Genomic DNA, 24,321 nt, shown 5'->3' on the forward strand with positions numbered 1-24,321 from the left:
CTTTTTGTCACCACTGACTTTTTTTTGGCTCAATGAATAATTGTTTCTTTTCCTTCTCAACGAGACCCTTTTTCCTTTCAAGCTTCTGCTTGTATTGGCAACATGCATTGTGCACATTCTGAGAGAGGGCTACATGCAAGAAATCTTTCTTATTATAGTAACTAACTGCACTTTATTCAGATGCCTTCTGAGCTTCAATTTTCCTGTATGCAGCTTCTTTTGTTGGTGCTGTTCCAAACTCTTCCAACTCTTTGATTACCGTAATTCAGATCTTTCTTGCAGAGGTTACAAAATGCCAGTCCTCTAGCATTCAGTTTTCTTATAAATCTGACAAACTAAATTTCCATAACTTTTCACTCCAGCCATTCCCATACGTTTTTTAAAGCCTTTTCTAAACTTTTTGTGTCATGGTCTACCTCAACAACTATGGATGCTATGTTTTGCAAGCATGCTTCTTCTTTCCATTGCCATCAGTTTCCATTACACGAAGATGCATTGGATGAATTTAAACCTTTGACCAATCAGAGTACTTTTTATGAGTGTCATGTACCAACTAATATATGGAACAAATAATTTATAAGGGTCATTGTAGAATGGAATGGGAACGACCATTTTAAAAGAAAAAACGGATCAGAGATGATATAAAAGATGGATTATATCAAGAAAAATCTGATTCAAGTCAGGAGAAAAGCTTTAAAACGGAGAAAAATCATATCTCTTAGCAGTTGCATCAATATAAAAGGACATATGCTCAGAAAGTAAAATATGAATGAACCCCTTTCTTTAATCAGGGTTATTAGTTTAATTATATTTACAATCTGAGGGATTTTAAAGGTTTTCTTCAAGGGTTTAACATTTTATTTGAGGTTCAAAGAAAGGAGTTAAAAGATTTTCTCCATGGAGAGCATAACATTTATTAACAATTTTATAAAGTACTCTATGAATTTGTTTTAAAAGCAATGAAAATAAAGCTATAGTGAAAAGTAAAAAAATTAATGACTGTCCTCAATTTGCATAATTTGCATACTTTCTTGACCACTAGGCTAGTCTAATGAAAAACCAAGAGCAAAAAAGCATTTTTTTTCTGTTGGGTTGGACACAAAGACATTTGTCTTCTCAAATTATTAGGTTCGTTTTTTATTATTTAAGTTCTCTTAAGATTTTTTTAGGGTTTTCTTAAGTGTCTATGGTCAAAATGAAATTTTAGGTTTTTCATGTTTTTTGAAGTGACATGTTTGAACAGCTGCAGCCTCCAAAAGGAACAAAGATTCTGTGGTCCAATGAGTGCCCTTCATACACACAAAGTTACACTCAAACATGAATCAACAGATTTTGATTAATCAAGGGCCTTAACTTATGTCAGACATAGGGACAAACTGGCATAACCTTCTAACTGCATTATTATATTTCCACTGTGCAGTTTATATATGTCAGAAGCGGAATTAAATGGCTGCTAGATTAAGCTGCTAATTAGCCACTGCTATCTTGTTTGGGGTTTAATGCCTTTTTTCAGTACATGATAGGTTATACATGGTAGCCAGTATAGCTGGTGGAAGACGATCCCATGAAAGCCCCATTAAGAACCACCAACCCAAGGGAACCTACTGGCAAGCATACTCGCATACCCACTTTGTCTAAGTTTGAGATTTGAACAGAATTAGACAGAGGTGAGATGGCAGTGATCAATAAATGTGCTTTAAACTATGCAATGACAAAAGGCCCTACCACTGCTCATAAATTAACCAAAGCTAGAAATTTGTTAATGAGACACATATAACCCACCATGTTGCCTGAAAAACTTACATACAGACAAAACTAAACCAATGTATAGACATATAAAGCAATGTTGTGTGCTGGGTCCTTATGAGCTAAAGGGTAATTTGTACCCTTACTAAATTCAAAGATGATTTATATTAAAATGTTACAACTTAATTAGTTACGAGCAGTCAAAAAAATAAAGATTATACCCTGAACTTTGAAGAGAGAAAATATTATGTTGGAAGAGTATGTTCTTCAATTCTTAAATTTAATCAACAGACTCATGTAGTTTATCATACCATCTTGCTGGGATGAAAAACTCTCACTAATGATAAATCTTCATACAGGGTAAATCAGAGTATATTTGTAGTTACTTTCCCAATATTTTATTAGAAATGTGCTGATTCATGAAATAAATGTTGTGATTAAGATCAAAATATATTTATGTGTTGTTTATTTGGTTCCAACAATAAGACATTTAAAAGTTAATGGTGTCTGCTAAAATGAGGCTTAGTACTCATGCCATGACAACAAGGTTGCATTATACCTGTGCTTGCCCAGCAGATGGTCAGAAGTGGTTCAGGCAGGCAAACAAGGTTGTATTATATCCTTGCTTGCCCAGCAAGTGGCCAGAAGCAATCCAAACAGGTAAACAAGGTTGCATGCCAATAAAGAAGACTTTCATGGCAAATGTTTCAGCATTTTTTTCACTAAATAAAGAATTCTATATGCTTTTTCTGGTGTTTGTTTCTCTTCTCATTGTAAAACTATGTACATCATGTTTTTACTGCCACTGGTGAGAAATCTTCATTATCACTTTCAACTTATCTATGAATGTGATCAAGTGCTAATATCAATATTGTTTCCTAACATAAGATTGCCTTTAATAACAGGATATGTCACTAAAAAGTACATAGCTATTCACAGTATCCTACCTTGAAAAATCTCAGCAATAATTGATGTTTTCTTTTTCTTAAATGCTTGAAACAATCTTGACACATTTAAAATATGTCAATGATTACCCTAATAGCCAAATCACTCAGACTTGTTCAGGAATTTAATTCTGCAAACCCATTATTTGTACTACCATAATTATAGCTGAATGAATGGTTGTATCCAAATTGAGGTTATCAAGGGGAAAGTCATTTTTTTTAAATTATGTTTCTTTGAGAACCTATACCCAAATGCATTCACGTTAGGATAGAACATTTCAAATCCAGCATTCTGAAAAGATGAAATTTTCATCTTTCTGTCTATATATCATATAGGCAAAGTAACATTACTTTTCAAAATGACTTAAATGACCTTCCCTTACTTATAACCTCTAGGTGACCAGACATCAAAAAAGATGTTTACCAGTTTAAGCTGAGACATATCAATGAGGATGCTTGCATTTGCAGGGAGGTGTAGAAAATAGATTCATTCACCAAACACATTAATACTATCAAAATAGGTAAGTGGAGGAAATGTTTGTGCATCTAACCTCCACCATAAGTCTTCTTCAAGTTAAGACTGTATGAATAAGAAGGATAAACCACTCTCCTAAATGATAGCGCACAACTAGGAGACAAGAGTGACTTTTCCTTACTGACAAAAAACTTGATGCAAATTCAATAAAGCACTAAACTCAAACCCATAAGGTTATTGTTCCCACTTCAGAAATCGGTCCCATGGTCATCTTGGTCACAGCCACTAGACATAGATTCAATTCTAGTCTCTGTGATGCTAAATCATGGATAAAAAACGTGTATGCCAGCCAATGGCTTCTATAATATCTTGGATCAAAATATCACATCCCGATAAGAGACACACCAGAATAGTTCAAGTCTCAGAGTGGAAATCCCGATGAGGTGTATCTAATTGTATGAATAAGCCAAGCGACTTCAGGACTTAAGAGGGTCATATCTTCTTTTCCTGTCTTAGCCAGAAGAAAAAGATACTGTCAGGATCCACTGCTCTTCTTTGTGCATTTCAAGTAATGCTTAAAAGCATGGACACATTATTGTTCCTCTCAACATGTCAATGGAGGAGAATGGATGACATCATTCTGACTGGACACAGATGTCAGCAAGTTCACAGTTACAAAACCCAATTGTGTCATTAGGATCATGGAACCATCCGATCTGAACTGGAGATATATCCATTTCTGTCATTAGGATCATGGAACCATCCAATCTGAACTGGAGATATTTCCAATTCAAGGCTTTTACTCCTCACTGTCCATAATTTGTAGTTTATTGCAGCAAGTACACTGAGCATTCCCAGGAAAACTTAATTTCTCTAAAAATATTCAGATTTTTGGAATTCCTTAAGCTCAGTCTTGCCACTGTTCTGTTTGATTGGTTAATTTAAAACATTATTCCAAGAAGAAGACCAAATTTGATTAAAATCAGATCTCCATTGTCCTACATGAAGATCTGGTGGCAGTCATTTAGGGGTCATGTCCTAGTGACCTATGTTATTACCATAATTTTTAAACCATAGTTTTTATCAGCCAATCAGATGAAGTTTTATATCTTTGTGTTTGGGAGACTGAACAGTGTGTGCTGAATGATTTGATTTGCTTTCAGATTTCTGAAAGCTTCATTTCCACTGGTTAATTTATAGGTCACCAGAACATGGCCCCCAAGCGATCACTGTCAGTTCTTTGCATAGAAGAGTGGAGATCTGATTTTAATCTGACTGCCAGAAGACTAAGAATGTTTCTGACAACACTGTTAACATACTGTCAATAAAATATATATATGGTATGGTGCAGAATTAATTACAAGTGGGAATGCCATCTTTCTGAACTGCTGATTGGTTCAAATAGAACCCCACATGGTAGCTGCAATCTGATTGCTTAGAATTTGGTGTGCGTAATTCAGACTGGTATTCTGTACTTCTATTAATATGTGAAAAATCCAAACCAAGAAAAAGATGAAAATAATGGACCAATGTTGTAGTACCTGACCTATCCACCCCATTATTTTTTTCAGGATTTACACTAATCTGAAAAACAGCACAGAAAACTATTTTTAAAAAGTGTAAAATCTACCTGGCATGCATATTTCATCCCTGGGAGAGTTTGTATGTAAGGATTTTCCACTTTCAACTTTAAAGGTGTGTATGTGTGGGTGTGTGCATGTATATATATATATATATATATATATATATATATATATATATATATATATATATGCATATGCATATGCATATATGCACACACACACATATACATCATGGTGCACAATCAATGTAAATTAATGATTTGTTCTGTCTGTTTAGTTTGATGCTTCACAGTACAGCAACACAAGTAGATTACTTATGCCACTGGAGCAAAGTACCTTCCCCCAAAGACACACCACAGTAGCTTATTCAGCAGGCAGGTCCAATGGTAAGATTCAAAATCCATACCCTTTTGGTCTTGAATCTAGCTTACTAACCACTGAGCCACCGTGACACCCTCAAATTGAAGAAATTTAAAGAAATCAAACTGAAGCATTGATTTATACTCACCAACCCAATGGGCAGATATTCACTCTCTGTATCACTCCACTAAGTCTCTCTAGGTCTCTCTTCAGCATCCATGCATAGCTGCGAGGAACAATATGGAATATTATAACAAAATGCAATATCTCAGATTTCTGTAATAGGTAAATTCTACAAGCCCTGACACTGTCAACTGCATTTTAAACACTATAATAGATGAAACAATTAACTACATATGTGCTTGAAAAACATGTAAACAGCAAACCAGAAAAGTTGCAGACTCAAAAACTCAACATCAGAAAAAAATGGATATAATTGCATGGGAATCTAATCATGTCAGCTACAAATGTGTACATTCATGCCAAATTTAAATTGTGTATGATTTTTGCCTAATTGTGCTAACAAGATTCTTTTGTCCAATAATATCAAAAACTTTTTGCAATGACCCAAAATTTAATTAGATTTACATATGAATACAAATCTATGGACAAATTTTAATTTGTCTACCTCAAGTGGTTTTTGCTTAACTGAAGTCCAGAACAGTTAAAAATGTGTTCATGATTGGGAAGTTGCTATAATGCCTTAAAAACTTAATTAATTATTTATCTTCTTATGATCATGATAAAGTTTTAAATATTTTTTGTGCCAAGATGCTAAAATGAATTTGCTACAGACACGCAGACGTATGAATGGACAGCAGCAAAACAATATGAACTCTTCTACCATCATCAAAACAACTGAAGAAAAAAAAACAAGAACCACCACCATCACGATAGGACTGCATTTAGTAAGGATGGCATTATGCACCTTTTATGTGGACGGTAATTTGTAAATATTGACAGCCCAACTTATCATGAATTTTCAAATGGTGGACAAATACTTAAATCTAGTTGGAATAGCATTGAATTTTCTGATTTTTACACCATGCTCTGCAAAGATTGACAAATAAACATTAATTGCCCAAAGAATTTTCTTGAACCTATGTCAGAGTGAAAAGGAATAAATACACATCAGGTATACATCATTCCACTTTCTTGCGTCATAATTTGATTCAATCCGGAAAAAGACATCAGGGTATGTATAGTCTGACACAAGGAATCAGACTTTGATATGTGGAAAAGTATCAATATGGGCATATGGAAAAGTATCAATATGGGCAGATGGAAAAGTATCAACATGGGCAGATTGAAAAGTATAAATATGGGCTGATGGAAAAATATCAATATGGGCAGAAGGAAAATTATCAATATGGGCAGAAGGAAAATTATCAATATGGGCTAATGGAAAAATATCAATATGGGCAGATGGAAAAGTATCAATATAGTCTGATGGAAAGTATCAATATAGGCAGATAGAAAAGTATCAAGATGGGCAGATAGAAAAGTATCAATATGGGCTGATGGAAAAATATCAATATGAGCAGAAGGAAAATTATCAATATGGGCTAATGGAAAATTATCAGTATGTGCAGATGGACAAGTATCAATATGGGCTGACAAAAAAATATCAATATGGGCAGAAGGAAACTTATCAATATGGGCTAATGGAAAAATATCAATATGGGCAGAAGGAAAACTATCAATATGGGCTGATGGAAAAATATCAATATGGGCAGATGAAAAGTATCAATATGGGCTGATAAAAAATATAAATGTGGGCAGATGGAAAAGTATCAATATGGGGTGATGGAAAGTATCAATATGGGTGGATGGAAAAGTATCAATATCAGTGGACAAGTGTGTGTGATATTCCTGAAAATTTGGAATCTAGTTTGACTGTCAGTCGACTACAGAACACACTACACAATGTCGTTTATTTTGGACGACAATTACACTGTCATGGTAGCCACATCTCAGATGTCGAGTCCTTCTGTACTTGAAACAATATTTGCACATCATCTATGCTTGCTAGTAAGTCCAACTGCAAACAGCACAGACCCAGATCTGCCATTGCATAATACGCCAGCATATCTGAGCCTATGCAGTTTGTTAGGAGTAATCAGTAGAACAAACAATGACCTTGATCTGCCAGCATTATGTGACTGCAGATCAGGGTCTACGTTGTTTGCAGTTGGACTTGATTTATAAGTGAGTAACTATGGTACCTTACTGAAGCAAGCTAGTCTTAGACCTGCAAAGTCATACTAACCTAAGTAGCCAGTGGCTCCATCTGATGGGCTGAGCTCTCTGCATATGTGTGTACCCTGGCATTAGACACTCTATTTCTCTACAGAAGAAACAAAAAATCTCCTATACAGTCAATAGCCTTATGGCATTCATTTAATTAAAAGGTCATTCCCACTTAAAACATCTGTCCCACAAAATGCAGTGCATTAACTTTGAATCACATTTTTGTTACAGCTTTCAGCTTATGCAGGAAATACTTGAACACAAAGGATAGATGGGTGTCATATAGTAATAATTTTCAAAGTTGATGTCAAATACAGAAACTGATGCAGAAAGTGTCTTTCACAACCTCCATTACAGTATCTTAACACTGAAACTATCATATCTCCAAAAATGATACCCATGCCTTGCCATTCGCAGATGAGACAAAAAGAGTTGGATTAACTTATTTAATCCCATAGTTTTTTTTTAAATAACGTGTCGTAAAACATCTTGACCTTGAAAAGATAGGATTGCTGGAACAACGGTTCTATGGAATGCTTTGTCTTGGAACTATGTTATGATGACACAGCCTTCTGCTCAAGTTAGTGAGGCAGGAAACACAAGTATATCTGCATACAATGGAGTATATCTCGATACAACAGAGTATATCAGGATATAATGGAGTATACTGGGATACAAACTTTGGGCTTTAGTAATATTATACCAAGGTTCCATTTCAATACAAAATCTAATGCAGAGGATATGAGACATGTAAAAAGGAAATATTTATCATATGTTATGTCATGTTTATCTGAGAACAGTTACACAATAACATTAATATTACTAATTGACTTACTACCTTCAAAATCCATCTCGCTTGGAAAGACAAAAAATGTTGTCCTTCCTGTCAGCATTCATGGGAAGAATCTGTCCACGATTGTAGATCGTAAGAGTCATTTTGTAAACAGCATACTGTATCACTAACTTTTGTCCATGATTGTATCTGTACTTTAAGATAATATATATATACGTTTACATGGATTTGAGGTCAGGACATGCTTGACTTGGACATTTTATGGTGAACCTGGTTTCTGTTTTATTGGTTGATAAAATTTAAATAAAAAGACCTGACCTTGTTCATGAATTTAATGGAAATTTCCATTTAAAATGACCCACATCATGGTCATCTTATTGTATCTTAGTTTTCTATATAAGCTTGTTTACATCAAAATTATTCATTTCAATCTGAACATCAGTCTTTGTGGAATCAATTTTAGTTGTGTTCAGTTATAATTTGCTGGGATTTATTTATTTAAATCATTCAATGGAATTACAAATTGCTCACTGACTTTTGGACTGAATCTTTATTTTTGGATTATTATGAATTCATTCAAGGACATTCTGGATTATATCACTGTGACATTAAGACTGTTGGCACATTAGCTCATCCAAGACTATAGGCACAGCTGCACAAACAATACTGGAATTAATTTGGGAACACTTTATAGTTTTGGACTCGTGATAGAACTTTTATGATTATTTGGGATTTAATTCACAGAGGAAATAATTTTTTTGTTGAACTGTACTAAAGCTGATGGTTTAACTTTTTCTATTACTTAGTTATGACCATAGAGTCATAAGAGACAGCTGACTGCGATGACAGGTGATAAAATATGTTGGTGATGTCAGAATTATACCCATGACACTGGAATTTACAGGCACTTTGGACATGGGCATGTAGGGGTAATTATGTCCATGTAGGGTAATTATGCCCATGATGGGATAATTATGCCCATGATGGGGTAATTATACCCAAGTAGGGGTAATTATGCCCATGATGGGGTAATTATGCCCAAGTAGGGGTAATTATGCCCATAATGAGGTAATTATGCCCATGGAGTTGTTAAAAATGCATAAATAAATCATCAAACTGTCAATTCCAAATCTGCAATACTTTAACACACATTATGATCCATGGGTAAAATTAAAGATCTTGAACGATATCAAGAGCTGATTATGTGTAATGTATATCATACATCAAAAGCTTGAACTGGTAAACATATGGAATAAAGGCAGCCACCTAATGGTGGAAAGGGGAGGTAGTCTGAAAGTTTTTTTCCTTTTAAAGAACTGTTATTTAAAGGGGAAAGACAATATTTTTGTCTGTCTGGAAAGGCAGCATTCGAGTGGTAAGAGAGTTTATTTTCTAATGTTAATGTTGCTGAAGAACATATCTGACAAAGAAAGAATCATTGTCAAGCTACTCCAATATTGTTGTTTCTGTTGTTCTGAGTTAATGCCATTTTTCAGCACATGATAGGCTAAATATGGTGGCCAGTATATCTGGTGGGGGAACAAGTAGGGAAAACTTGGGAAGAACAAATCACTCACAGGAAGTTACTACCAATGTTTTTCACATACCCACACTGGCTGAGCCTGAGACTTGAACCCATCCAGACAGGTGAGATGTCATTGAACTGTAAAGGCAAGTGTGTGATTTAGATTTTTAACGTAGATTTAAACAATTTTACATCATATCGCTATGTCTCAGTGTGGCAGTTTATAGTGATGTCTAGCACAGAGGCACCATGCCACAGACATGTATGTACCATGCTGTCCCACCCAGTTACATTATCCTGACACCAGGACAACCAGTTCTAACACTAACCTCTTAATGCTGAGCACCTAGTGAGGCAGCTACTAGTACTATTTTTTATAAGTCTGTATGACTCAGCTGGGGTTTGAACCCGCAACTCCCGCATCCGAGGCAAATGCTATAAGCACTGAGCCACCACCCTGGCCACCTAAGGCCTTCCACGCCAATGTTTACCATGCATGGGATATAACACCTAAGAGCATGAACCAGATCAATGAAGGTCAGCAAGCAAATGGATACTTTTTGATTAACTGTTGAAAGTAACCGGTTCTAAACCATGCTTGCATCATGCCAATTTGGGGTATACAGACATGAAAGACAACATTTCTTGCTTTTCCATGAATTCAATGGGATGTGCATACTAATTAATAACATTTTATTTTCAGATGATGTATTCGATATAGAAGCCTAAACACTGCTTGTTAACACTGTTGAAGAAAATGTTATATTTCCCATCATACACAGGCAAGACAATAATGGATGTAGATTATCATTACTGTAATCTAAAGTAAGACTGCTCTTGAAATTAGCCAATTCCCTTGCAAAGAATAGTCGATCCTGATATAAGAATTTCAATTTTTTAATTGAAAAAATGGACATGTTGTTTCTGCATAAAAAAATATAACTACATCCTAAAAAAATTGATTCAAACTTTTATAGCGAATTTGTCCGCATCAAGCAAATTTTGTGGAACTATACTAAGAAGCTTCTCATGATGAATGTACAGACATACTGATGAACAAATGGACAGGATTAAATCATGATGTCCCATTTAGCAAACAGTGGGGGCATAAATATCTTCCAAAAAATGAACAATTTCAACTCATCAATCTAGTTTGTGGTTTGCATCATTTATATGGAACCGTGTGTGCATGTAAATTGGATTTCTAATGTAGCTTTAACAATCTGAGTCACATTGCTACAATATCTTCAGTGTGGCAGTTTATAATGATGTCTAGCACTGAGGCATCATGTTACAGACATGCTGCATCATGTCCCAAAGTAACACTGTCCTGACACCAGGCCGACCAGTCCAAATACTAACCTCTTAAGGCTGAGCACCAACTGAGGCAGCTGCTAGTACCAGTTTTACAAATCTCTGATATGACTTGGCAGTGGTTTGAGGCAAGGGGCTAATCTCCATAAAAAATAATAGCTATCTATCTTTGGCTGATTTTAACTATCCCAGACTCAGTTTACCCTAAAAGGACTGGGGATTACCTACTCTCTGGCTCTGTCAATCATGACTTGAAGAAGACTTGTAATGTTTCCTTTCAATTCATCAAGAGCATCTCGTAACCACAGCCTTATGTCAGTTGCCACTTGATCATTACGACTTCGGCCTGTATGCAACTTGCCTCCAACTGGACCAATAAGCTCCTAGAAAGAAGAATGCAAAACATTCTTTCATTTTGTTCATTTCTTTCTCTCTCTCTCTTTTAAACTGGACTACAGACATTATAATAAATCTCTGAATCAAATGATTTTCAAAGTACAGTGAACCTACCATAAAGGACAATATCTGTAAATCACTTTCTTTAATTCCCCTTCCTTGTTAAACTTTCTACTGAGGATACTTGAGGTCTTTTAATGTCCTTTATATCATAAATATGATGCAAATAACTATCAATAAAGGGGAAATTTGAAATTTGTGAGTGATGTTAAACCTTTAACTGTTAGTCACTGAGATTTTTGAAATCCTGACAGTTTAACTACATACCATATTTGCTGGCCTATAAGTCGATGTGGAGTATAAGATGAATCAGCAAATTTAGCAAATTTTCCATCCTTCATATAAGTCAATGCTGAGTATAAGATGAGGCCAGATGAATACCTCAAATTGTGTTTTTCACATCGCTCCATACAGCATCATGAATTTTATCCTACCTGTAACTCAGTAACCTTTCCAGTCAGGATCATTAAATGTAACTAAAAGTACCAAATTTGTTTCACACAAGCTATTTTAGATACCTATAATGAAGTTGACCTGAAAATTTATTGTGGAATTAAATTATAATAACTTCTGGTTTCCTAAATATTAAAAGTATCACTGTATGCTATTTCCAATTACCAGCAATATGGAAATTGCATCATTAATACTAAAATGCTTTTTCCAGTTTGTTTTTTGGGGGTTTATTTGGTGGGGGGGAGAAACATATAGAAAGAATGAAGCATATCCGATATAAGAGAGAGATAGAGAGAGAAAGTTCAGCTCTTCGTGGCTTTTTTTTATGATACCTTATTGCTCCATGTTGCTGAAGCTTTTGTCAAAGAGAAGAAACATTAATAAATGAAACAGTAAATGTAAACTATGAAAATACATACCATACTCCTTCAGGGTTTGAATATTCACAATAGTTATATGCGTATGGACTCCATTAGGTCAAATCCCAAGAATGACCATCTTGCATGCAGTCTATTATCTTTTCAAGTATAACAACCTCTCCATTCCCATCAAATAAGATTTGGTATAAAAGGCATATACTCTTCCTGTACTTTGGCGGCAATATTTTTTTATGATTGATCATGCTAGATATACTTTAAACTACTGTTGTTGGTTCCATCGGCAAGTTCAAAAATGTCACTGGCTGAGAAATTTACGCGAGTAACCACCAGGCATTTCCTTTCATTATATGGTGCAGTATTCATAATACCCATGCGAAGCTTCATTTCCCAAACTGGTAGCCTCACTAATCTGATCTGGTCTGCCGAATCTTTAATGCAAACAGGTGTTAGCTTGGAATGACTGAATACAGCCATAGTATATTTAATTAGCATGTAAATAACACTACTAAGCCATGTGATTTTTTGCCACTTTGGCAACAAAAACTCAAGGAATTGCTTATTGCAAATTCCAAATCATTAAATTTAGGATTTATTATCTGCATAGGTCTAAACACTTCACTGGATCTGGGATTGTGAATGAAGTTGATTCCTTGTCATGCTAAGCTTCTCAAAGTTCTAGATTTACACAATGCCATTATGAAGATAGCCATGGAATGCAGACAGACAGACACAAGTCTTCATGAACTAGAGGTAAAACACTGGTATACATGTTATGTAAAGAATACACTCTCTGTTTAACATTAACTACTCACTTATCTTGGCATCCTCTGGACTGGAGTAATACTGTCGACATAAGTGGATATCAAGATATGTGTTGTGGGAAGGGGAGGCTGAACAAATTCAAAATTTAGCAGACAAGTGAAACTTGTCTTTAATGGGTAACTTGTCATCAGTACACAGGATTTACACTTCGAGAAAATAAACAATTGGTTTTTTTTATAAATGACTACAAAACCAGTTTACAATATACACTTATATACTGACAACTTATATTTGTGTTACTTTTGTGTTATACAATTCATAATGCTTGAAGTACACAGTATACGCACATAAAAAATCCACAAATTTGGATATAGGTCACATTAGAAAAACACTGTATCTGTCATATCCATTAGGAAATGTATACAGTGTATAAACACATCTATAAAAAAAAATGGTAGTCATTTTCTGCACTGTATATCCATTTGTCAACCAACACTTCACTAAACAGTTAACTATGATGTGCATTTTTCACCAGCAGCACATGGCTGCTTTGCTGTTATTTACATACATGTACTTAAATTGACCTAGATTTTTGGGCTGACTGAGACGACAAGCATAACCATCTTAATGAGGCTACTTATAAGGAAATAAAAACATGTCACCAAGTTCTGAATAATTTAATGCAAATAAAAATTGTACTTTTGTAAAATACTCACAAATTCCAGAATACACACATCATTAAGATCATCTATAGCACAATCTATACATTAAATTGAAATGGAATATAATATAAAAAAAATTAATTAAAATTAAATGCATTTAGCAAAACAGGCAGGGGTGGGAGATAATGATAGTTCTGAATTTTATGCAAGCCTTTTCTGTTTTTGCCTTAACAGTTTTTCTTTCAAGATTATAATTAAATTTGCTCTTTATACTGCCATTGGTAGCCATCGTAAGCATAAACAAGTTACTTTTTTCCTAAAAAAACACCAGAAACTTTCACAACACAATAAATTTGTTCCGATCAATGAAAACTTTGAAAAATGCAATAATCGATCAGATTTCATTCTTTTTATACAGTTTGGTGCTGATTTCTTTCATGAAGGGTGCATTCTTTTGATAAAAGATTGTAACTGGCTTGCTTTGATGAAAGATGCACATGCTATTTATTGCCACGAAAACCAACTCCCAAGGACAAAATAAGCATCCCCATTTGTTAATCCAACGGCAGCATTAAAACCTTGTAGCAACATCAAATAAATGTACAGCAAAGTATGAGCTGGAGCTTTTCGACACAATAATAAAACAAAGATTTTGTTCAAGTTGGGACAAAGGGTTTCCATTGACATGTAAATTATTCTTTTATCTAAATGTTGTCATAAGCAAGACAAATTTGGTAACAATAACAAAGCACTGGACTGGGACTTTGTAGTTTGGCTGACATAGGTGGCTTGTTGACATAAGTGATGTCGATATAAGTGGGCAGGACTATATATATATATATGCTGCCACTTTCTCATGGTACCTGTAACCATCTATTTCCATGGCTCACCATAGCAAATCCCTACACTTTCTATTAACACCTATCTTACCTTACCTTGACTTACGGGGACATAACCAAAAGATGTTACATACTTGTCTTTATACTACAACTGCATAAAGTTTTTCAAAAAAGTATTGTAAATTTAACATTATATGCCCTTCCTGTGACCTCTTCCCAAATAATGACCTTGAACTCTGAGCAAGAGAGTTAAATGTATGATAAGATATGCACCTGGATAATATTGCATCAAAACATCTGCAAGGGCTAAAAATGGTGACATCCTGGATGAAGTAACAGACTGTTGTGACCTGGTTATGGTAACTGACACACCATTTATAGATGATATACAAGTTTCATTCAAATACCTTCTGTGGTTCAAAGGTTACATCCCAAACTAGGATAAATTTCAGAGTTGAATTTCTGTTGCCATTACTTTGACCTAAGGGCATGAGGCTTTACAATGGTACAATGGCAACCATTTAGTCATAACAGATCATCCAAGTTTCATATGAGCCAGACAAGCAATTGTTAATGGCTAAATGCAAAGATGCTCAGATGGATGGACAAAGCCATAACAAAATACAGGCATCTGCAATTGTTACTTAACCCTTTAAGCCCCGATCCTGTCTGTAGGCGTGATCCGGTTTCTGCATTCAATGGCCGATCCCGCCTGTAGTCGTGATTTTTTTACTGCATTCAATGGCCGATCCTGTCTCCAAGCGTGATGAATGTGTGTTAGATTCAACGTCTCTGATTGGTTAGAAATGGGTTTATTCCAAGAAATAACAACTATTAAACCAATCAGAAATGATTTTACTTTCATTTGCGGAAATTTGAATTGTTCAGAAGTTAAGGGCTCCTGTTTTGAAAGCGGTTTAACTACACGTGTTCTGGTCATGAAAAATCGTAAATGATGGCGGACGTAAGAGTGATTTTTGATGAGAGCAAAAATGAGGAGTTTCTCGGATTTGATCTTGAAAATACTGAGCAAGCTGAGGAAAGATATGTTCGGCAGTTGGATATTTTGTGAGATTTCGATTCGGACATAGAAGTTTCTGAGACTGAATCGTCCGAAGATGAGGATGCTGACAGCGATGATGATCAAGTTCTTGCGGATAAACGTTGCACATAATTTTGTAAATTCTGTATAAATAAATCGTGAAAGACTTGGACAAATAGGGAAAAAAAATACATCACTGTGTAGACAAATTCATTTGCAATAAATGGTGAAACTTTCTTGGATTTTAATTGGATATTAGCAGAGAAATTAAGGTAAGAGTGAATGCATGTACACGATGTTTACAAAATTTTTCAAACAGGTAAAAACTCTGGGGCACACGCAGCTAGACACAGCTTAGTGCTGCTGGGGCATAGCAGCAGTGATACTAATAAAGGGTCTGGGGCTGAATGAGTTAACTGCAATGTTTGTATATCTGACCTCTGACCGCCCCCAGAGATCCCTAGAGAAATGCATATGGATATCACATGGATCACTTGTGATTCAAGTTCTGTCAATTTCCACTTACAGTTTTGGTGGAACTAGAGTCATGGACTGATGGCATATATCCCAACATCACACCCCACATGGAGGATAATGTATGATATGACCATGAATGTAAAAAAAAACTATTCAGCTCCCAAAAGGTAGCTACTAAATACACGTTTGACAACAACAAATATTCAAAAATTTCACACAAAATTAACAATCATGCAGAATTCTATCCACTACATGATAAAACACTAATTTTATCTGATAAACCATGAAAAACTTCAAGAGTGGTTTAACTGATGTATGCTAAAATGTTAATGGTGTCATGCACAGACCTTGCTTTTCCTCAAAATTACTGTTATACCAAGAAAACATAAAGCAACAACAAAACAGAAGTTTACCTTTAGCCGTCTTTCATTTGCTGTATGAATATCTTCATCCTCTTGCTCGAGTTGGAATTCTCCTGCAGACCATTCCACAAAGATCTACATGAAAAAATTTCAATCTATTGAAAGGGTATTCAAATACAATTATCCTGTGTCTTCATTGAAAATCAGACTGAAAAGAAGACAGTCAATATAGTGCTTTTAGATAAATCTGATCTTATCCATTGAACAACAAGGTGACATCATAAATTTCATATCATTATAATTGGTATACAGACATGAATCCAAGACTAACCTGAGTGTACATTAATCTTACAAATTTTTTTCCCCAAACAAAAAATTATGCTTTTCTATTTTAAAAAATTCCAGTTCTGACTGTATGTTCATGTTAGTGACTGCTGTATAATATCCACCTTTTCATTCAGTTATTTTTCTTTTATCCACACCTATTGAAAAATCCTTTGTCTGCAAATCCAAGGTACTTATAAATCCTGTGTAGCAGATTTATTTTTCTGCCACTGTTCAGCAATTTACCAATAACATAAGGAAAATTTTGCAGTTTGGTGATGTGATGAGAATCTTAATTCAGACAAGCTGACAATATTAGGATTTTTAAAGGTGCAAGTTCACTAGGCTTCAAGGTTCAGTTTTTCAACACTGAACAAAGAAAGCAAACTTTTTAGTAAATTATGCTTCTCCAAGAAACCTTACCTGGTCACATTAACATCTGAAGAAGAAAAAATCCTTTGAATCACACCCACAGAAAATATAAAAATTCATCTTTTCCATATATGTACCATACAGACCATCGGAAAATACTGTTACATATTATCTCCCCTTTACCACAATAGGTGGCACCAGTTTTAAACTGTGACACATCAACTAGGATGCTTGCATTCACAGAAATGTTAGTAGGGTTTTATACTAATATAATCAGATAAGTATTCTCAGAGAAACATAATTTACTAAAAAAAATTGCTTTCTCCTTTGAATGCATTCCCCAACCACATTAAAACATTAGGAAATAAGACGATAAGTGGCTGCAATGCTGAGAATTGTACCTCTACCACAGGAACCACTCAAGGCAAGAATAACTGGATTCCCTATATGAGTAACCCATTATTCTAACATGATAAAAACACAACCAACGGTCATGAGATCTGTGATGGCTACAGACAATTAAGAGGGAAATTAATAAACTTTTCTAATTAATAAAATTTCCATGCAAATCCAGCAAAAGAACAAACCTCCTGCCTGTGATAATTCTGTGCTCATGACAACTAGGTCTATAGGTCACCTGGGCAGCAGCTACTGTACCCATTTCTGCAAATCTGAGATTAAATTCCAAGACAGCTGATTGTGCATCACAACTAACAGCTTCAGTTAAGTCTCAGATTGAAACGTTAGATTCAAACACAAGGCTGGAAGAGATTGCTCCAATCTCATGAGCAGAAATCGTCATAAGGCAACTTTGATCTTTCAAGACTTCAGACTATGCTGAGCACATCTGACACTGTAGCAATGATGATCAACCTTATAGCCTCTTTCAATACCTTCACCTGAAGAAAGAGACACTTTTCCCTGTCCAATTCAAGTAATACTTGAGGTCACAGAGAGGACCTTGCATGGTTGATTCTCTGGGTATCTATCAAAGAGAGGGTGAGTATAAGCATTCCAAGTGCAAGCTGAAAGCTACCTATTCTTAGCTACAAAGCCTGGCTGCACCATTAGGACCACAGAACAATTCAATCTAAACTGCAGATAGTTGAGGTCCACTGGTTGGGCACATTAACTCACCTACCCTGTTAAAAGTTCAAATTGATCTGAACTGAGCCAAGTCAAACCCATGACAAGTTCCATAAGCAGACCTGCCAACCCTGATGCCGTCTCAGTAAGGCAGTTGATTTTTTCCATAAGTTTGACCATTTCTCAGTAAGTTGTAATAAAATATCATAAACTGCTATTGTAAAGCTGGAAAACAATTAAAAGTTTGTAAAGTATGGATAGACTTTATTTACCACTAGTACGGTGCACAAATTTTAGTTCCAAACCCTATGCAACTCAATGGCTTGTTGCTGTCTCTCAACGTAATTTCTGGAAATTCTTTTTCCATTTCACATGGTGACAGCAATCATATTTCCCGCCATGAGTCATTCTCAAATTGGCATGTGATGTCCAATAAACAAAATCGTGTCCCTTCCAGCTTTTATTCACAAGAATCGGAATAGTCCTTTTTATTTTTCCTGTGTTGAATTTTAACATTTTTCAAGAGGATTATTTTCCCATTCGTCTTAAAGGTGGCAGGGTACACTTTCGTAATTGGCCCCTGGCAAATTTCTTAACACAAGGCTATGGCGTGACTTTTTCAGCTATATTTGTTACTATTTAAAGATATAGATATATTTGTGAGCTGGGTGTTTTGGGCTCATGTTGTTCTTGAAAATGATGTTAGGCATGTACACCTTCCCTAGTTACTCTGCAGTATGTTGATAGTGAAATACCAATAGTCGGCTAGGAAGAAGAGCTAGCCTCCGATAGCAGACCTGCCAACCCTAACAAGCCCGTCTCAGTAATGCAGTTGATTTTTTCCCAAGACTGACCAGTTTTCAGTAAGGTGTAACAAAATATCAATAACTGCTATTGTAAAGCTGGAAAACGTAATTAAAAGTTTGACGCATCAATGATATGTTCAACTGAAAAGTTTGCAAAGTAAGCATTGACTTTATTTACCACTAGTACAGTTGCATAAACTCTATTTCCAAACTCTATGCAGCTCAATGACTTGTTGCTATCTCTCAACTTGACAAAATGTTTGGAAATTCGTTTCCATTTCACATGATGATGGCAATCATATCTCCCACCACGAGACATACTCAAATTGACACATGATGTCCAATAAACGTAACTGTGTCCTTTCCAGCTTTTACAAGAATCTGAATACTCCTTTTTATTCTTCTGTGTTGATTATTAACACTTTTCTAGAAGCTTATTTTCCCTTTCGTCTCAAACATGCATCGCTTTCTGGATGCCATTTTTAAAAATTCTATAATCAACAGTTTGATCATGCAGATGCTTCGCATGAACAAATAGGTGCAGTTTAAAGCATCTGGGGTGCTGCTGTAAAGTTAGTCTGGTTCCCTGACCAAATTCACTAACTCTAAGATGAAACCCGTATCCAAATAAAACACAGCTGAACCAATTATCCGGATGTTTTGGCAATGATTATTTTCCCATAGTTTTTGCTAGTATGCCGTAAGCCTGTATTTTAAGGTTATTTTTTGTAAGACTTACGGCAAAATTGTAAGAGATGGCAGGTCTGTGACAGCAGTAAACACATGGGTTTGGGGCAAGTACAACATATCAAAAGCGGCTTGGACGACAACTATTTTCAACTGCATCAGCCTGTTTAGTACACATTGTTTTGCAGAGATGTCTCATCTAGGAAAAGGGCTTGTGTTTGCACTGTGAGATTTGGGATTGAGGTGCATAAACTTCTGTTATGAACTGCCATTTACTTCTTTGGTAAGTTGATAATATTCTTATGCTTTGTTTTATTATAGGCATCCAAAAATATGGACCCTTTTTTTATACCTCACTTGTGTATTTGATTTTTTATGATCTTTTTTATACTAGGTCACTGATAGTGGCATTAAATTTGTACATAAAAACTGGTCCCTGCCCCCTAAAACATGCATCACTTGCTGGATGCCATTTTTAAAAAAATTATATGATCAAAAGTTTGATCATGTAGACACTTCACATGAACAAATAAGTGCAGTTTAAAGCATCTGATGTGCTGCTGTAAAGTTAGTCTGGTTCTTGACCAATTTCACTAGTTCTAATATGAAATTCAAATCAAACAGATGAACAGATTTTCCGGATTTTTCTATAATGATAATTTTTCAGTAGTTTTTGTTTTTATGCCGTAAGTCCTTATTTTAAGGGTAATTTTTGTCAGATTTAAGGCAAAATCTTAAGAGTTGGCAGGTCTGCATAAATAAACAGTGTGAGGGGTTTGGGCCTATTAAAGTCAAAATTAACTAGCAGGTCTGACAAATCTTCATCATGACCAAATATCCTCTCTGTCATGATGCCTATAAGCATCAGGTAATGCAGAGCAGTAGCCTTTGATAGTCCTAACGACCTTCTATTTTAAGTACTATGTTGATAGCATTAACCGAATACCTAAATTAGCACCACCTAGTGATGGTAAGGGGCAGGTAATTGGTAAGAGTTTCTTCCCTTAGTCTAAATCAATCTCTCAGACACACACACATATATATATTCTCATATATCTTTTCAGGTGGTAGCCAAGTTTAATTTCAAAATGCTAATATGACAAGGGAATGTTCTCAAAAGAGAAGCTCAGTTAGGGAACCAGGTTTAAAACTAGCTTGCAAAATCTGAAAACTTTTTGAGCAAATTTTGAAATACTAAAGATCACAAACATACAAGAAACAAAATAATGTACAGAGATACGATGGCCACAATACCCTACTCTTGACAAAGACATAGAAGGTGAGAAAAAAGTATTTATTTTGGTTGCAGATATGCAAATATAACATGTTCTCTCATTGAAGCAAGAAAATGTATGACATACTTTTGATATGACTGACATCAAAGTCATCAGGCAGTCAGGCAGGGAAGTATTTGTACACTATGTCAAATAAGTTATCTTCCCCAAACAGGAATAAAACACATACCTTAAGCAGTTTTGAATTTATTAAATAGGTTTATGCTTTTCAACATTCTGAATGGATTTATTTTTTTAAAGCATTCAATCGGGTGCACCTAAGATTCAGACATCAGTGAAAAATGCTAAATAGTTATTCAGGGTATGCAAAATGGAAATACAACTTGCACATCCATAGTGACCCCAGATCAAACATGTATGATTAAATGAGTATGTAACTGTGATGATGTATACATCTACACAGAATTAATTTTTTATAAATTACACTTTTTAAAAACTGTTTACCAACGTCTTTGAATGAAAACAGTAAAAAAAATCTTGCATTTGAAAATGTGAGAATGTTTATGCGGGTTTTATTTCTATACAAATCCACTTTAAAAGCTCTGTGTTTTCTGGAGTAAACTGTATACCTGTCTTAAAAACTGATGTTCTTCTTTAGATAACATAAAAGGATGAACGGTACATTATATGTCCTCTCTGTGTTTAGTAGGTGTCTATATAGATAACTGAAATGTTTGTGCAGAAACGATTTTCTTCTTTCAGTAACTGACCTTGATCTTGAAGTTTTTTACCCCAAAATCAAAAGATTTCTTCATTACTGAAAGTGTAAGCCATGGATAAAGTTTCATTTACAACTGTAATTGTTGTGCAGAAACCATCGTTCTTCTTTCTGTCAGTGAACTTGACCTTTGACCCTGAAAATGACAGGCTTCCTCCTTACCTCAAGCATAAGTCATCCACATAGGTTGGTAACTACTGATAATAGCAGACTCTGATTATTGTGCAGAAAAGAAATGAGGAATACATGGACAGATTGGAAGACGAACAAATGGATGGTCAACGTTATAGCATAACACATACTGCCGTACTTCTTACATGTAAAAGGATATGAATGTACCAGATCCAAATAATCACAATGAATAATTATACAGTAATGAAATAACCATCCTACCTTTTCCAGTCCATCGAGAATCAAGTTCATCTCTGCCTCTGTCACAAGTCCAACCTTCTGAATGGTCTTTACATATGCCTTACTGCCCTGGAAATGTGAATGGTAACAATAAACTCTGCTTACAATGTTATCATATGGAACAATGTATTATTATGCTACATGTCTGCAGCATGATGCCCCAGTGCTAGACATCACTATAAACTGCCACACTGTAGACATCGTAGCGATATGACGGAAAAATTGTTAAAGCTACGTTAAAAATCCAAATCACACACACACACACACACACACACACACAAATATTTTGTCATACACTGCACTGAGCGGAAAGTAAAAAAAGGGCAATAACTCTAATAACAAAAATGTCAGGGTCTGCATGTCAAGCACACAATTGAAAAACTGCTTAGTAAAGGAATGACCTTCAGCCCACAATTTTCCCATAAACTGCCTCCAAAAACTATTAGTAATACTGGGGAAAAAGCATAAAATAGGCACAATATTAATCTGGCATCCTAATAGAGCAAACTTTAAGTGCAAACATTAACTAAAATTTGCCTTTAAACTTACAAAAATCAATAAAACTGAGTAAAAAGTGTTACAAAAAAGGTCAGTAAATGCTAATGAACACAGGGCAACGAACCTTTATTTGAACCTTTTAACATGTATGATCAATGCTAAAACCATCATTGCAAGAGGTGGAGCATAATCACTTCTGTACTTTGTAAAGATGAGCCATCAAACACTCCCATTTCAAACTCAAATAAATATCATCACATTTTGATGCTTTTATGTTAGCCAATCAAATATTTAAACCTGAGCTGCATCCAAGTTTTGAGCATGCAAAGTTTTGCCTGCCTACATTAGCATGAAGAGACTGAGACATAGTGGGGGAATACATCAATACATACTTACCAACTCCTGAGTGGTATAAGCATAATTATTGGGTTCATACAGATCAGGAGAGCTGAAATTTAATGATTTTTCAACGACCAGTTTTCAGTTTTCACTGACTTACTCATGGTATCAAGTGTTCTGCTTCAATTACTAATTTAAATACAAGCAACAAATACAAAAACAATACGGACATAAATAGATGTAATATGAAAGGCAAATGATATTTTAAAAGAAAGCCACTGTATCCTAGATGCTGACCATTGCCCTCTAGCTTTTATACTTTCTTCTACAGCTGCAATTTCACTGCTTTCACTACAGAACTGCTGCCTGTATTTTATCTAAGGGAGGGGGGTCCCACTTGTTACAAAAATAAGTGGGGAGTAGAACAAAAATGAGGAAGAGCAGGAATTGGCAATAGTTCACTATTTACCTAACACTTCAATATCCATCTATCTTTATTCTAGCTACTCTCTATTAAGAGTCCTACTGAAATAAAAAATCTTTAAAAGATGTTGCCTCTAGTCGTATATGCATTAATCTGTTGATTTTTCTGAGCTTAATCTGTTCCTCACCTGTGTATGAATATGGTTCAGTGCTGAGATGCCCGTGCTGATGGGGCATTTACATAGCTAACTTGGCGAGCTGGAACAAGTTTGGAAACTGTTCCTTATGGTTATTATGTACATTATGTCAAGCCACATCAGCTAAAATTCTCACTCTGAATGCTTTTCCAGCTCCAATAACCTGATGCAATTCATAGCTTTAAAAATAAACTGCATCACTATCATCAGCCAGTATTTGCCAAACTAAATCATCTAAGATGAACCACGCTGGGATTGAGCCCTTTTGGATTGTCTAAATATCTCGTAACTTAAACATGCATTTGCAAAACTACCTCAATGCAATGTCTTGTCAGGACTAAAGTGACAAACTGAGTGAAGTGAAAAAGTGTTAATGACATGTGAAAGGGGTGCTAAGCATGATTTCCGATCACTTCGTGTGGATCATGATAATAGTTGAATTGCTAGCATGACAGAAAATCAAACCATATTTCTAATTGTCACACAATGTAAAATAAATGTCTCGAAAGCAAAATTTTCAATCATATTTTTTAATTTTTTAAGCAGTCTCCAAAATTAATTGCCTTTCAATGACCTTGAATCGAGGTGTTCATTTCTCAATGACTTTCAATGACCTTTAATGACCAAATATCGCTCCAGTGGCCTAGTGGTTAGAGCATACACCTTGGAAGTGGGAGGTCGTGGGTTTGAACCCCAGCCAAGTCATACCAAAGACTTACAAAAATGGTAATAACAGCTGCCT

At 35.3% G+C, this 24,321-nt stretch overlaps 1 protein-coding gene across 1 annotated transcript in view; it reads right to left on the minus strand.

The window, feature by feature from the left end:
- LOC149775423 (argininosuccinate lyase-like) overlaps positions 1-24,321 on the minus strand; it is a 98,072-nt gene that overhangs the window by 50,820 nt on the left and 22,931 nt on the right. The window contains exons 4-8 of the mRNA XM_089944080.1: positions 22,105-22,191; positions 16,475-16,558; positions 11,219-11,373; positions 7,378-7,455; positions 5,257-5,334 (exon numbers count right to left, since the gene is read on the minus strand). Coding sequence (XP_089800206.1) covers positions 5,257-5,334; positions 7,378-7,455; positions 11,219-11,373; positions 16,475-16,558; positions 22,105-22,191 — 482 coding nt within the window. The remainder of the gene's footprint in view (positions 1-5,256; positions 5,335-7,377; positions 7,456-11,218; positions 11,374-16,474; positions 16,559-22,104; positions 22,192-24,321) is intronic.

Source organism: Sinohyriopsis cumingii, chromosome 19 (genome assembly GCF_028554795.1).
Source record: "Sinohyriopsis cumingii isolate HCF-2022 chromosome 19, ASM2855479v2, whole genome shotgun sequence".
In the NCBI taxonomy this organism is placed as follows: Eukaryota; Metazoa; Mollusca; class Bivalvia; order Unionida; family Unionidae; genus Sinohyriopsis; species Sinohyriopsis cumingii.